Source organism: Marmota marmota, unplaced genomic scaffold (genome assembly GCF_001458135.2).
Source record: "Marmota marmota marmota unplaced genomic scaffold, marMar, whole genome shotgun sequence".
Taxonomy (NCBI): domain Eukaryota; kingdom Metazoa; phylum Chordata; class Mammalia; order Rodentia; family Sciuridae; genus Marmota; species Marmota marmota.
The window spans coordinates 6199849-6216402 of NW_026000079.1; the positions used below are offsets into that span (position 1 = coordinate 6199849).

Below are 16554 nucleotides of genomic sequence, written 5' to 3' on the forward strand. Positions count from 1 at the left end.
TCAGGGCTGAGGTTGTGGCTGAGCAGTAGAGTGCTCGCCTGGCATGCAAGAGGCCTTGGGGTTGGAGCCTCAGCACCACGTAAAAATGAATAAATAAAATAAAGGTATGTGTCCAAATACAAATAAAAAAGATAAATATATTTAAAAAAAAAAAAAAAAAGACAATTCTGGGAGATAGTGTCACAGGCAGGGCTCCCCCGATGACCAAAACCACTAAGGTTTGGAAACCACAATTTTACTCATCCTTACCCTTCCCCACTCATCCCCTCTCCCAATTCCCTCTTACTTGCTGGCAAAGAAGGCCACCCAAGGGAAGCGAAGATCATGGGTATCCACAAAGACATTCTGAACAAACAGGTTGGGGCTGCAACTATGCTGTAAGTTTAAGGACAGCACCGAATCAATACCAAGGAAATAAGAGAGCAGAAAAAAATGATGGTATCTGACCAACCCCATTATAACAGAGATGTTTTGAAAGAAAGCTACCTCTTCAAAAATTTTTGAAAACCAATTTATAAACATCAACTATATAAAAGTTCATATTGTATGTTAACAAAAAAAACAGAACTTTGGGGACCATGGGATAAGTGAACCATCTAGAGGCAGAGGGAAGGGATCTTACATTGAGGTAGCGGCCCAAGTTGCCTTCAAGCTTGGCATCGATGATATAGCAAGACTCTTCACCATCGTAGAACTGGCGTGTATTCTTCCGAACAGGTGCACTCTCCCCCTTGTCCACAGAGGCCATGTTGGTTGATTTAATGGCTATCCCATGGGTTGATTTAAGAGCAAAGCCCCGGGTTGATTTTACTGCCACCTGGCGCTTTGTCGGACCTGGAGAGGAAGGAGAATGGGGTCAGGACCCACCCCAATTCATGATTCAATTGCATGTTCTTACCCACTCCCCACCATTTTTTGGTGTTCTAGAGATGGAACTCCAAGCCTAGCACATTCTAGGCAAGTGCTCTACCACTGAGCTACATCTCTAGCCTATCTACTCTCATTCTTATGCCACGTGTAGCAGCTCAGGAATACCAATAACCTAGGTCTCAGGCAAAGACTTCAGTAGCCATGTTTTCAAGCAGGATTAGATCTGCTGGACAAAGGAACTGAGGGAAAGAGTAAGGAACTGAGAAGAAGAGAGGAAGGGGACATGTTAAATAAGTTAATAGTTTAGCTTAGCATCAGGGAGCCCTCCCCAAAATGCTTCAACTCTTAGGATCTGAATTTGCCACTCCCCTACTTCTTTAGCTTCCTTTAAAAAAATGTTCTACTTTCTACTGTTTCTCCCTACCACTCCCCCAAATTTTCCAGACTACCAGACATGTTCTTCTTGTCCTCAAAGTCATCCCCTTCAGAGCCAGAGGAGATGGTCTGGATATCATCACTGTCAACTGCTGTGGCTGAAGTCTGACCAGGAGTAGGCTTTCGGCTGGTCCCACTTTCTCCCTCACTTTCTGTGCTGCTGGACAGTGTCAGGATGTCCTGGGGAAGCAGAAGGATGAGAAGAAGGAAGAGGAATAAATGGAAAGGCCCCTTCAAATTCTTGCTTTTACCTATGGTTTGACAGAAGGGACTGAGACTGTAAGCAAGAGGAAGGTAAGATACTGAATCAAAGAGAACAAGACAGGAAGTCAAGGACAGATAAGCAAGAAGACACCTAATAATAATTATAGTGAAGGACTTGTGAGGGGAGACTGTTCTATGTTCCTTTACTTGGCTCCGAGTAATAGAAGGCTGGGTAAGACACAGCTTGAGAAGGTCACTTACATCAGGGTTGGACTGGGCAGAAGCCATGAGTCGCCGGCTCTGATGCATACTAGTCTTACTAGGTGGACGGCGAAGTCCTTCAGGCTTCACAGGAGAAGGATTGTAACCATAATTTCGAGAGGTTTCAGTAACTCTGATGTGGGGGAAAGACAATGAGAATGAGTCAGGTTACGGGCTATCTTCTTAAGAGAATGCACAAGAGAAGACAGATTTGGAGAACACGTCAGAAAGACAAGCACCAACAGGATGGTGCACACCTAAAATCTCAGCTACTGGGAAGGCTGAAGCAAGAAAATCACAAGTTTTGGCAACTTAGACCCTATCTCAAAAAAATAAAAACAAAAGGCCTGGGGATGTAGCTCTGGGGGAGAGCACCCCTGGGTTCAATCTCCAGAATCACACACACAAAAAACTTACAAGGACATCTTGTTCCGGTCATCAGGGTCCTAGAAAAGAGCAAATGCAGAGTTAAGGAAATTAAGACGGAAATGTTAAGAAATAGTTAAGAAAGAAATGCTTTTGTGGTCTAAGGTTAACAAATCCATTAATTTGATTATTAAAGAACATTAGGCAGTTAAGGGTACATATACACTATTTAAAGTGGGAAGGTGTGGGGAAATCACCCTGACTTGATAGTAACAATTATATTCTCATCACTAAACTCCCCTAGCAGGGGCCTCTATTTATAATGTAGGAAATTTCAACATTATGGTCTGGGGTTGTGGTTTAGCAGTAGAGCACTCATCTAGCATGTGTGAGGCCCTGAGTTTGATCCTTAGCACCAAATAATAATAAATAAGTAAAATAAAGATACTGTGTTCAACTATTACTAAAGGATAAATATTAAAAAAAAAAAAAAGAAAGAACAGAAAAAGAAAATTTCAACATTATCAAAGATAGACCTAAAATTGATTCTTTTCTTTTGTAATGGGGTTTTTACTTTTTTGCCCAGGCTTATTTCTAACTCATGGGCCCATATATTTCTCTTACCTCAAACTCTTGCTACCACACCCAGCTTTAAAGTAAATTTTTGTTTGTTTTTGTGGTACTGAGGATAAATCCAGGATTTTGCACATGGTAGGCAAGTGCTCTACCATTAGGCTCCATACCCAGCTCTTAATTTAAATTTTGAGACAGTGTCTCATTAAATTCCCCTACGCATGTAACCCTCCTGCTTTAGTCTCTTGAGTGGCTGGGCTAAGGTGTGTACCACCAAGCTCAGCTTGTTTCTTCAATATAAGCAAACAATGATGTAGACAACTTGCAACACCATTTAAAAAAAAAAATCACTTATAATCCTTCACTTGGGAATGAATCAAATAATCTGCCTCTCCCAGGCAAATGGATTTTAAAATAATTTGGTCTTTATTTAACCTAGGAATGTACTGAGTTGAGGAAGAGAATAAGGTGGCCACAAGAAGTATCTGTCATGTAAATAAGATGACTTGTTACTGTATTGAGGTTATTACTATAACAAAGTTAAAAGCCATTGCTTTGATTTTGGGCCACTGCTTACCTCTTTCTTAGCCTGCTTGATGTCTCCTTCATCCTTGATGGCCATTCCCGAGGTAGAGGCCTTCTCAGCCTCTCCTCGACTTCCCCCAGCCCTGCCCTCCCCACCTTCACTGGTCTTGAAGGATGAACGACTATCAGAGTCACCAAAACCACCTTCACTGACACTATTGCAGCTCAACCATGAGGCCACTTTGTTCTTGGGCGTCTCTTCGGAGGAAGGTGGATTACAGCCCCCTACAGGGACTGAGGAAGGGATAGGAAGATGTGGAGGCCCAAGGTCTGGGGGGCGAGAATCCTTGGAAGCTGTCTCAGACAATCCATTCTCTTTCTGACCACGGGTCTGCCTCCGGGTAGCATAGCTGCGCCAAACTGAGCTGGTGCTGAAGTCCTCATCCTTACAGAAGTTATCATCTGAGCTATCATCATTGGACTCTTCAGGGTCCTCTGTACCACTGTTGCCATCTTCTTGGTCCTTCAAATCTACACCACTGCTATCAGAGGAACAGGGGACATCACTCTCATATCCTTCCTTGAAGTTCTCTACGCTCTCAATATGGTCCAGATTTGCAAAGTACTCGTCACCCATTTCCAGGCCCTCCTTGTCAGCAAAGTCATCTGTCAGGATTTTGCCTAAAAATAGAGAATTAAAGGCTTTCTGGAGTTATGGGGACCTTTAAGAATAAGTTCATTAAAAAAAAAAAGGTCATTCCATCAATACACTGCCTACCAGTATCAAGTCTTCAAGTCTAGATCCCTTTGTTATAAACTCAAGTCTTTGATGACACCTTGTGTCTTACTATGAGAGCATGGGGAAATTTATTATAGTTTTTTTTTTTTTTATTTCTGCAGTACTGGGGATTGAACCTAGGGGTACTATATACCAATGAGATACATTCCAACCCTTATTTTTAAGCAGTTGAAGTTGCCCAGGTTGGCAATCCTCCAGCCCCAGCCTCCCAAGTAGCTGGGATTATAGGCATGTGTCACCATATCGGCTCCTTTCTTTCTCTTAACTTTGTTTATGGAAAGAGTGCTCTCAACTATGCTAAAAGATTCTGGGTGGACGTGGAAGAAAAATTATACAATAGACTCTATGATCACGTTATCTCCTCTCAAACATCAGTGTCCATAACATGATCCCCTTCACACTGCTATACTTCTCTGGTCCACCTAGACCGGCACAATACTCATCATGTCTTTTCATTTTTTGTGGTACTATGGATTAAACCCAGGGCTTTGCACAAGCTAGATAAGCACTCGACCACTGATCTACATCCCAACCTTTTTTGTTTTGACACAGGGTCTTGCTAAGTTGCCCAGGCTGGCCACAAACTTGCCATCTTCCTAACTCAGCCTCCTGAGTAGCTAGAATTACAGATGTGCACCACTGCACCCAGCACTTAGCATGTTCTTTATAGAAGAAATCCCCACATCCTTTTATTTCCAGTTCAAATGTCAAGAACTATATATTCTTTTAAAAATACTGTGGTGCTAGGTATTGAACTTAGGGTCTCTTGCATGTAAGTACATACCCTAGGACTGAGTTATACCTCTAACCCTAAGCACTTTATTACGTATTTATCTTGTATCTGGTTCAATTCCCTATCATGTTCCAACTCTAGGAAGCAACCCTTGTATTTTATTACTAACCTGCATAAATACAAACAAAAGAGCCTTTGGCAATGTCATCCAAGCAGCGGATACCCCAGCCCTTGTTCTGTGTCTTGAATAGCTGTAGCCGAACCTGTAGTCCATGCTGCACTAATCGATTTGTGCACATGTGTGGGTCACATTTACAGCGTTTGTTACATTCATATACCCTAGAAATAGGTTAGAATAAAATCAATTATGATATTATTAGTGGGATACTAGAAATCCACAAAACATACCATGGATAAAGATTAAAGTTAAGATAATAATCTAAGCAAGTGAATTTATGGAACTGTTTAGGCTCCTTGATATACAGCCCAAGGAAACAATTCAAAAGGGGGAAAAGTAATTTACACAGGTGTTTATAGGAATATAGTACATAATACTATGTCAGAATGTCCATTGCCTGGAGAAAAGCTAAATAACAATGTGAATAAAGACTGCACAGCCATTAGAATAAGTATATAGACTATATACATTTATAAATGTAGGTACATCAAATAAAGATAGGTAAGCCAACACTGCAGATACTGAAGAGTACAGGGATAGGAGGAGCTTGTATAAAGTTTATGGCATTAAGATTAAAAAAAAAATTCTTTTTAGTTGTAGATGGACACAATACCTTTATTTTGTTTATTTATTTTTATGTGGTGCTGAGGATTGAACCCAGTGCCTCACATGTGCTAGGCAAGCACTAAGCCACAACCTAAGCCCTAAAATTTTTTTGATAAAGCTTTTTTTTTCATTCAGTAAATTTACATAGCAAGATTTATAAGACACTGGAAATACAACAATAAAAAAAGTCATAATCTCTACTCTCAAAGTGTTCATACTCTTCTTCAACAACTTATTTTAAAAAAATAATTAGGGATCTAGCAAATAACACCATTAAAGGGAGATAATACAATTATGCTGACAAAAACCAATCACTTCTGATGTCAATACTTTCATTCTATTTGTTTTCCTCAGCGTTAAGATTTTACTTTTTGAGTCTAGGGATATAGCTCAGTGGTAGAGTGCCTGCCTGGTATATGTGAGGCCCTGGGTTTGACTCCCAGTACAAAACCAAAAGAAGTCTATTTTCCCATTATTAAAATTTAAGGGAAGCATTTTCTTTTGGGAAGATGACAACAATGCAATTAGTTAATGACATATTAGTCATATCCCTCTGGATAAAAATGGTAAGACCAAGCTGGGCATGATGTCACACACTTGTAATCCTAGTGAGTCGGGAGGCTGAGGCAGGAGGATCATTAGTTAAAAATCAGCCTCACCAGGCTGAGATTGTGGCTCAGCGGTAGAGCGCTCGCCTAGCACGTGTGAGGCCCTGGGTTCGATCCTCAGCACCACATAAAAATAAATAAATAAAGGTATTGTGTCCAACTTAAAAAAAAAAAAAATCAGCCTCACCAACTCAGCAAGACTCTAAGCAACTCAGTGAGACCCTATCTCTAAATAAAAAATAAAAAGGGGTGAGGATGTGGCTCAGTGGTTAAGTACATCTGGGTTTGGTCCCCAGTACCATGAAAAACAAATAAATTTTATATATATTTCCCCATAAACCACACAAAAAAAAAACAAATGGTAAGACCAACTTCTATTCATCAAAAATAGAATTTGTGTGGTGGCACACACCTCTAATCCCAGTAACTTGGGAGGCTGAGGCAGAAGGATCCCAAGTTTGAGACCAGCCTTGACAATTTATTGGGATCCTCAGCAACTTGGAAAGACCCCGTCTCATAACAGAAAATAAAAAGGAATGGGGCTCAGTGGTTAAGCAATGCTGGTTCAATGTCCAGAACCAAGAAATAAATTTTTTTAAAAAGTTGTTGGTGTTATATTAATGATTTACATGCATCTTAGTTATAACCCCAAAGCAGCCCTCTAAAGGTGTGTGTATATATATATTACATATTTATTTTTTGGTATTGGACACTTTACCACTGAGCTATATCACAAACCCTTTTCTTTATTTTTTATATTGAGACAGTATCTAAGTTGCTTAGGAACTTGCTAAATTGCCAAGGCTAGCCTTAAATTTACGAGCCTCCTGTTTTAGCTTCCTGACATGCTGTGAGTAGTCATGTGCCACTGTGCCCAGCTAAAGGTGTGTGTGTGTGTATATGTGTGTGTGTGTGTGTATATATACACACACACAATTACTTTCTTTTAGTTGTAGATGGACATAAAACCGTTCATTCGTTTATTTTTATGTAGTGCTGAGGATTGAACCCAGTGCCTCACAAATGGTAGACAAGTGCTCTACCACTGAGCTACAACTGCAGCCCTAAAGGTTTATAATTTTTAACTTTACAAAGTATTATTGGGGCTGGGGTAATGGCTCAGTGGTAGAGCACTTGCCCAGCATAAGTGAAACACTGGGTTTGATTCTCAGCACCATATATAAATAAGTGTTATTGACGCCGGCAATCCCAGTGGCTTGGGAGGCGGAGGCAGGGATTGCAAGTTCAAAGCCAACCTGAGCAATTTAGAGAGGCGCTAAGCAACTCAATTGAGACCCTCTCTCTAATAAATACAAAATAGGGCTGGGGATGTGGCTTAGTGGTGGAGTTCAATCCCTTGAAACAAAAAAAAAGTATCATTGATGGCTTGGGAGCCTGAGGCAGGAGGATCAGGAATTAAAAGTCAGCCTCAGCAACTTAAATGAGGTCCTAAGCAACTCCGCGAGTCCCTGTCTCTAAATAAAATATAGGAAAAAAATACACACTGAAGACTGCAGCTCAGCTGGGCATGCTGGCATACGTTTGCCATCATGACAACTTAGGAACCTGAGGCAGGAGGATCGAAAGTTTGAGGCCAGCCTCAGCAATTTGGCAAGGCCCTAAGAAACTAAGTGAAACCCTTTCTGAAAATAAAAAGGTCCAGGGATGTGACTCAGTAATTAAACACCCCTGGATTCAATCCCCACCCTCAAAAAAAGACTACAGCTCAATTAATTCTTACACACAAAATATACCATGTAACCAGCACCAGAATAGGAAACAACTTTGTGAGGTCTTTTAAAAGTCCTCTGTGAGTGGGGGGCTATTTGTTAATATCTTTTGTATGTAGTTAACAGGATTAGCCTGGGAGGGGCAGGTCCAGAATCAGAAGTCAGGTTTAAGCACCACCATACAAAACTTTTAGAGTGGCTGTACCAAGTTCATTCATTCATGAATTTCATAAAATCTGTTATGCACCAGGCATTGTGGTAAGTTAGCTGCTGTGATATGATAGTGTGTAAAACAGACAAGGTCTCCACCCTCATGAAGCTTACATTCTAATGGGGAAAGAGAAACTGAGTTGACTAAGTTATTATAGAACATAAAGGTGGTGCTCAATGACAGAATCAGGGAGTGACTAGGGTCTCTCTCAGGAGGTGAGATTAAAGCTGAGAGCTCAATGTTAAAAACAGCCACACAAAAAACAATGGAAAGATGCCAAAAAGAAGGCACAAGGTGTACAAAGGCCCCAGAGGGAGATTGGAAAACACAGGGTGAACTGCATTCAGGAACAGAATATCAGTGTGGCCAGAACAACTTTGGAGTGGGAGAGATAGGAAGCAGCTAGACAGTACAGTGTTTTGTACCATCTGGTTAGAATGGTACATGGGTTAGAATAAAATTCAATTGCAATGGGTAGCTATTAGTTTTAAGCAGGAAAGTGACATACTAGTTGTGGTTACTGAAAAATACTTTTATATGGCTGGAAGTGTAGCTCCGTGGTAGAGCACTCCTAGCAGGTGCAAAGGCCCTAAGGTTTACTCCACCATTAACACACACACACACACACACACACACACACACACACACACACAAGGAATCTATATAGAAAACATTTTAAACATGTAAATAAAGATACAATGAGCACCCATGTAGCAGCCACCCAATATTATTAAATCTAAACATTATATAAGGTTCAGAATTTTCTTTAATTAAACCAAAAATTTGCCTTTTCTATTGCTTAGTATTCTCTGTATTCAGCATAAATTCACCCCCAACTCAGACCTTTCAGGCTTTATTTTTCTTTTTGGTAGTACTAGAAATTGAACCCAGAGCCCTGCACATGTTAGGCAAGTGTCCTACACTGAGCTGCATTTCTAACCCTTTTTATACTTTGAGACAGGGACACTTACCCAGGCTGGCCTTGAATTTACAATCTTTCTGTTTTAGTGTCTTGAGTAGCTGGGATTACAGGTGTGTGCCCTCAAGTCTGGCTCCATGAAGCTTCCTGTCAAGTCTATTCTTTTCTTTTTTGAATTTTTTAGGTATAGATGGACACAACACAATACCTTTATTTTTATGTGGTGCTGAGGATAGAACCCGGGCCCCGCCCATGCTAGGAGAGTACTCTACCGCTAAGCCACAATCCCAGCCCTGTCAAGTCTATTCTGCTGAAGAAGTTGCTCCTACAAGTCACCCAACCTGCTCTTTTTTTTTTTTAGAGAGAGAGAGAGAGAGAGAGAATTCTTTTAATATTTATTTGTTAGTTTTCGGCAGACACAACATCTTTGTTTGTTTGTATGTGGTGCTGAGGATCGAACCCGGGCCGCACGCATGCCAGGCGAGCGCACTACCGCTTGAGCCATATCCCCAGCCCCCAATCTGCTCTTTTTATACATTGAGTGCACAGCATCAATCTGGAAACCCCCTTCAATTCACTACCATTTGGCATTCCCTTCACTTTTCTTCTGGGTTGAATCCTGTCTTTTGGATGTGTGCCTTTCTTTCTTGGCTTTCCCCCTCATTTTGGTAAACAAAATGATTTCTCTTTAAAATTCTGAATAGATTGTGCAAATTGCCATCAAGCTTCCAGTATCTTTATTTTGTTTATTAATTTTTATGTGGTGCTGAGGATCGAACCCAGGGTCTCACCTGTGTGAGGCGAGTACTCTACCGCTGAGCCACAACAACAGCCCAAGCTTCCAGTATCTTTTATGATTTTCTCTTTGTCCTCTGAGTTTTGACACTTCCCGATTCTGTCTCTCAGTGGGTAGTGGGTATCTATTTTCATCTATTATGCTGGGACAAGAGTGCCCCACCCCTTTTTTTATTCTTTTCTTTTTTTTTTTTTAATAGTTGGGGATTGAACCTAGGCCCTTGTATATGCTAGGCAAATGGTAAAGCCACACCCCTAGCTCTTTCTTTCTTTTTTTGGTGGTAGTGGCGGTGCCAGGGATTGAACTCTAGGGCACTCCACTATTGAGCCACATCCCCAGCCCTATTTTATATTTTATTTGGAGACAGGGCCTCACTGAGTTGCTTAGTGCCTCACTTTTTGCACAGGCTGGCCCTGAATTCAGGACTTCTTGCCTCCACCTCCCTCAGCTGGGATTACAGGCGTGTGCCACCTTACCAGGTAATCCCTAGCTCTCAATTTGGAAATAGACAAAAAATTTTCAGTTACAAAAAATTTTGGGGGCTGGGGATGTGGCTCAAGCAGTAGCGCGCTCGCCTGGCATGCATGCAGCCCGGGTTCGATCCTCAGCACCACATACAAACAAAGATGTTGTGTCCGCTGATAACTAAAAAATAAATATTAAAAAAAAAAAATTCTCTCTCTTTAAAAAAAAAAAAAAATTTTTAATTAAGCCAGGGGTTACCACTGAGCTACATCCCCAGCCCTTTTTATTATTCATTTTTGTTTTGAGATGGGGTCTTGCTAAATTGCTTAGGGCCTTGCTTAGCTGCTTAGGCTGGCTTCAAATTTGCAATCCTCCAGTCTCAGCTTCCCAAACTGCTGGGATTACAGGTGTGATCCACCATGCCTGGTTAAGTATTACGTTTATTAACTGATGTTCATATGTACTAGTTTATCATGCTATTTCCACTATTTCCTTGTCTTCTACTTTCTCTGACTTATCCTTCTCAGTCTCATATTTGGCTCTATATTCTCTGTTTAACCTCTAAATTTTGAGGCACCATGAGCTTACCTGAGATCCCTTCTCTACTACCAACATTTTCTCTAGGTGAACTCAAACTTTTAAAATTTCACTCCAATCTGCAACCCTCTTCTAATCTTCCATCTAAATAAAAAGCACCAACATTGTTGGCTGCTAAACCAAAAAAAATCTTTTTTTTTTTTTTTTTTAAATCAGGGAGTAAACCCAGGGGCACTTAACTACCGAGCCACATCTCCAGTCTTTTTTTATGTTTTATTAGAGACAGAGTCTCACTGAGTTGCTTAGGGCCTCGCTAAATTGCTGAGGTTGGCTTTGAACTCGAGATCCTTTTGCCTTCCAAGTCACTGGGATTATAGGAGTGCACCACTGCGCTGGGCAAGAATGGTTCTTGATTCTACTCCTTTCTTCCCATTCCATAGTGTATCAAGTTCTGTAGCTCTACCTCTTGATACATCCCAGACATATCCCCTTTCATTTCTTCTTGGTGCTGGGACTGAATCCAGGCCTTGAACATGTTAACTGCACACTCTACCACCCAGCTACATCACTAACATCATCCTCTTTCATTTCTAACTGCCACACATGCATTCTAGTACAAGCCCTAGTCATTACTGCCTCGCTCTCATCTACAAACTTACAATTATGTCCTCATTAATACTGTTTAGCTTTTGCAGCCCCAAGATCATTACACCACAAAGACGACAGAATAATCTTAAAAAGGCAGAATATATCACTTACCTGCTTCAAACTCTCTAATAGCATCCTATCACTCCATGAATTTGATTCTAACTTTCATTCTAGGTTGCAAAGTCTTATATAATCAGGTCCCTGACTATGTTTCTCCACACGAATTTCACTTGCTAGAGTAAATCACAATCAGAACACTTATACAGCTATGAAAGGTCATCTTTTCTACAACAGAAAATTATATACTAGTCAATCTTTTTTTTGGTGCCAAGGATTGAACTCAATAAACCACATCCCCAGCCCCGCCCCCTTTTTAAAAACATATTTTTTAGTCACTGATGAACCTTTATTTAATTTATTTATGTGGTGCTGAGAATTGAAACCTCATATGTGCCAGGCAAGCACTGTATCTGAGCCACATCCCTAGCCCCCCACAACCCTTTTAATTTTTTGAGATGGGTTCTCATTAGGTTGCTTACAGCCTTGCTAAATTGCTGAGGCTGGCATTGAACCTGCGATCTTCCTGCCTCAGCCTCCTGAGCTGCTGGGATTATAGGTGTGCACAACCATGTCTGGCTATTCAATCACATGTCTTCAAGAAAAGTCCATGTGCTGGGAATTTAGGAAACATGATTTAATTAATGAAATGCTTTTTCTGGTTCCAAGTTTTTAATTTGTGATGAGTATGCTTCCCTCTTGGGTGCCACACCATCCTGAGTACTTACCCCGTGGGCAGACACTCTTCTAGTCTCTTGTACTGGTAGCCAGAGTTAGGGTTGACTTGGCCACCAGGGGTGCAGGCCGTAGCCTGGATAGTCAGTTGATGGCAGGCACACTTGGACCTGTATAAGACAAAAAGGGACAACAGCTAACCAAAGTATGAGGACAAGATAGTGAGTTTTTTTTTTCTTCTTCTTTCATGCACATAAGTGAAAAAGGAATGGGGCTGGGGTTGTGGCTCAGGGGTCGAGCAGTTGCCTAGCATATGCGAGGCACAGGGTTCGATCCTCAGCACCACATGTGGTTATTAATGATGGTGGAATGTGATGATCATTATTATCCAAAGTACAGGTATGAAGACACAAATTGGTGTGACTATACTGTGTATACAACCAGAGATACGAAAAACTGTCTTCTATATGTGTAGTGAAAATTATAATGCATTGGCTGTCATGTATAAAAATTCAAATAAATAAATAAAATAAAGATATAAAAAAGTTGTATCTATTAAAAAAGAAAGAAAGAAAATGAGAAAGCATGATTAAGATAGTAAGAAAAAGATGAGAGAACAAAACAGAGATTAGAGGGAAGCAGAATAAAAGGGGGAAGAATGAGAAAAAGAAATGTAAGACACACACCCACAGTTATTCAGTGGGGTCACATCAGATTCTGGCTTTCCTATTCAACTTTCTTTTGTGGGGAAGAGGGGGATGGGGGTGTTCTGGAGATTCAATTCAGGGGCACTTGACCATGGATGGAGCCTCACCTCCAGCTCTATACCCCTATTCTGTATTTTACTTAGAGACAGGGTTCACTGAGGTGCTTAGCTTTTGCTGAAGCTGGCTGTGAACTCGCGATTCTCTTGCCTCAATGTCCCGAGTAGCTGGGATTACAGGAGTAGAGTAAGCAATACAAGTAATAAAGCAAAGGAAAGGTGAAAAGAGAGGAAATAAAGCAAAGGAAAGGTGAAAAGAGAGGAAACCATAATAAAGCTGGAAGCAGAGGCAGCTATCTCCCCTGCAACCCCCAACTTACTTGTCACGACAACCATCCTTGCAGTCACAGCCAACGAGAAATTCAGGGCCTGTGTTAATGAAAACACCCTTGCCTGGGATCCGTTCCTTGCTATAGGCCACCTGGGGTGGGGGAGTTGTGTCAATTTCATTGACACAGGAGAGGGGAACATCTTCCTTTCCATAAGTGATGTCTAAAATATAGTAAAAAGGCTTGTAGGGCTGAAACTTTCGGTCCACAAGAACATACGGATCCAAACAGAACATCTCCAGAAAAAGGAAGTCACATCCAGTCTCAAAAAGGTAACGTTCAATCTCCTGCATTGTCCGAAGGCAGAGGCCACAAGGTGTCTTATAAATAACATGAAAACCCATCTTCCGATTAACTCGACGCCTGGCTGTCATCCGCCGGAAGTCATACAGCAGTGGGACTAACAGAGGGTTCTTCCCCCGATACTGTTCATTCCTTATAGGTCTGATCCGAGACAGGCAAGTATAGCTGCAGACATGAGGTAAGTAGAAGAGCTTCTCCATGGGGGCACGGTAGGAGGGCTCTGCTGGGGCCCGCTCCAGCATGCCATGGAAGGCTGGAGGGGCTGGAGGACCAGGAGGGGCTGGAGGACCAGGAGGGGCTGAAGGACCTGGAAGCGCCGGAGGAGCAGGGGGTGCTGGGGCAGAGGTTGTTGAGCCTAATGGTGATCTGCAAATGAGATGCAAGATATCAGATCAGATAACAGGTCTCTTTGTTGTATAATTATTCCTCTAGCTAGCTAAGCCATTTCTCTAATTTTTCAAATAGCTGCATACCTGAAGAAAGTCAGATCTTCCCTTGCTGTACCAAAACTGATCAATGATAATCTCTAATTACTCTTCACTAACTGATGACATCATTATTTCAATAGTGGACTTATTACTAAATTGTATTTGCCTGGGAATTATGAAATTAAGAGTCCAGTCTGCTACTAATGCCTTGTCTGTTGGGTGTCTTGTAAATATCTTTATGAATTCCAAGGACTCAAGGAAAGAAGTGGTATCTCCTTTCTGTTATAGTAATGATGACACTGAATTCAATGAACATTTTTGACAAATAACATTCTGGTGATAACTATATTTCTAGACATCCAGTTTCTGAATTCAATTATTCTTGTTTTCTGTTTCTCCGAAACACCTAATATTAGCTTCCTTTTTAAATTCAAGCTCCTCAGCATCATAACTTTAAACTCTAGCCCCTAGAGCCAAGGTGTTTTCCCTACACAGTGAACACTCAGTTCATGATGCCAACACGCCCATAAAGAGCCAAGATTTTCTCACCTATAAGTCTGATTGATCCCAGGTTTCCCACCAGGGGCACTTTCACTGAGTGCAGGAGACGTAGGGGAGGAATGACCAGAGCCCACAGATCCTGGTCGGAAGGATGTGCTCTTTTTGGCTACCTGCTTCCGTGACTGAGCAAGCTGGCTTTCCAAGCTTCTAGGAGATTGAGAAAAGATTATATAGTAAGGGATGCAGAAAATATGTGAAAGAAACTGAAGGAAAAAGAACAAATAGCACTCACTCATTGTCACCTGCTTGGGGGGACAGAGGAGGAGCAGGTGGGGCAGCGGGGGCAGCGGGGGCAGGTGGAGCTGTAGGCTGTGGGGGCTCCATTGGTTTGAACTGAGTTGTCAGATCCTGTGTGTACTGGACAACAGGGCCTTTGCTCCTCACAGCACCTACAGGAAAAGGAAAATGATCTCTGAGAAGATGATAGCTGTGTCAGCTGCATTCACTCATATACCTGATCCTCAATTTATACAGTACTAAAAACAGTAACGGAAAAATCTGGAGCCCTGCATGGTGGCACATATCTATAATTCCAGCAACTCGTAAGTTAAAGCAGGAGGCTCACAAGTTTGAGGCCAGCCTCTGGAACTTGGTGAGGCCCTAAGCAAATTTAGTGAGACCCTATCTGAAAATATAATAATAAAAAAAGTGGCTGGGGATGTGACTCAGTGGATCACCAGTTCCTATTATTTATTTATTTATGAAGGGGAACTCTTAACATCCGCATTTGATTTTTTTTGGGGGGGAAGGGCAGGGTGTGGTGCAGGGATTGAACTCAGGAGCACTTGGCCACCGAGGCAAATCCCCAGCCCTATTTTATTTTATTTAGAGACAGGGTCTCATTGAGTTTCTTAGCACCTCGCCATTGCTGATGCTGGCTTTGAACTTGCGATCCTCCTGTCTCAACCTCCCAAGCCGCTAGGATTATAGACATGTGCCACTGTGCTCAGCTTGCATTTGATTTAAACAATAATTTTCTTCCTGCCCCAGTCAATTCACCCCATTAATTATGTTAGATTTTTGTGAATTTGAAAAATGCACTCTTCGATCAACTAATGTTGATGGAAAAAAAAAAAAACAATCAGAAAGTATGAAAAATATAAAACCTAAAAATGAAAACCAGTCTGGGCTTAAAAAAAAAAACAACAAAACTTTATAACACAGAAACTAACAATTTCCATATAGACAATGGAGTTAACTACCAACCACTACCTAACCTAAGCCAGGTGTTCCACTTTTTTTTAAAAAAATATTTATTTTCTAGTTTTCGGGGGACACAACATCTTTTTATGTGGTGCTGAGGATCGAACCCGGGCGGCACGCATGCCAGGCGAGCGCAATACCACTTGAGCCACATCCCCAGCCCAGTTCCACATTTTTATGTGGTTGTTTAGAACAAATAAAGCGCATAGCAATGCAGACAGCACCACAAATCCATCACTAGAAGTAACAATGAGTCAGCAGTGTCATCCTGGTAAACAAAGAATAGCTACTGTATATAATCTGTTCCCTTTCTTCTCTCCCCTACAAATCTTTATGACATACCCATATTTGGACGTGTTCTGAGCTGTCCCCCTTGCTTCTTCTCCAGTGCAGAAGCTGAAGACGTCTTCATGCTGAACATAGGCTCCAGCCGTGTAGAACCTCGATAGATCCACTCACATCTTTTGTCATCCTAGGGACAGGAGAAAAGGAGAGCAGGGTGAAATGGGTTAAAGGTTAAAAATCTTTCCTTTCATTTGTGCAGAATAAATACCATATGCCACCCCTGAGAAATCTCCCTGATGAGCCCTGAACTCCTTATCCATTCAATACATTTATGTGCCAGGCTCCATGATAGGTATCAGGAGTATAAAGAACACCACAATCTATGTTTCAGAAATTATAGGAGGGGGCTGGGGTTGTGGCTCAGCGGTAGAGCGCTTGCCTCGCACGTACGAGACTATGGGTTCGATCCTCAGCACCACATAAAAA

The 16554-nt window shown here is 41.5% G+C and overlaps 1 protein-coding gene across 9 annotated transcripts in view; it reads right to left on the reverse strand.

Annotated features, from left to right (window-relative positions):
• The window catches only part of Setdb1 (SET domain bifurcated histone lysine methyltransferase 1), a 47302-nt gene that overhangs the window by 1215 nt on the left and 29533 nt on the right, over positions 1–16554 (reverse strand). For 6 of the 9 annotated variants that reach the window (XM_015502970.2, XM_048814868.1, XM_048814871.1 and 3 more), the window contains 12 exons: positions 16126–16255; positions 14813–14969; positions 14569–14727; positions 13280–13957; positions 12250–12366; positions 4936–5105; positions 3287–3915; positions 2188–2216; positions 1771–1903; positions 1320–1485; positions 623–834; positions 287–375 (listed from right to left, as the gene is read on the reverse strand). In XM_015502970.2, the coding sequence (XP_015358456.1) occupies positions 287–375; positions 623–834; positions 1320–1485; positions 1771–1903; positions 2188–2216; positions 3287–3915; positions 4936–5105; positions 12250–12366; positions 13280–13957; positions 14569–14727; positions 14813–14969; positions 16126–16255 (2669 nt within the window). Of the gene's footprint in view, positions 1–286; positions 376–622; positions 835–1319; positions 1486–1770; positions 1904–2187; positions 2217–3286; positions 3916–4935; positions 5106–12249; positions 12367–13279; positions 13958–14568; positions 14728–14812; positions 14970–16125; positions 16256–16554 lie in introns of those variants that run through there. The other 3 variants (XM_015502971.2, XR_007351896.1, XR_007351895.1) reach the window with 3 other exon arrangements.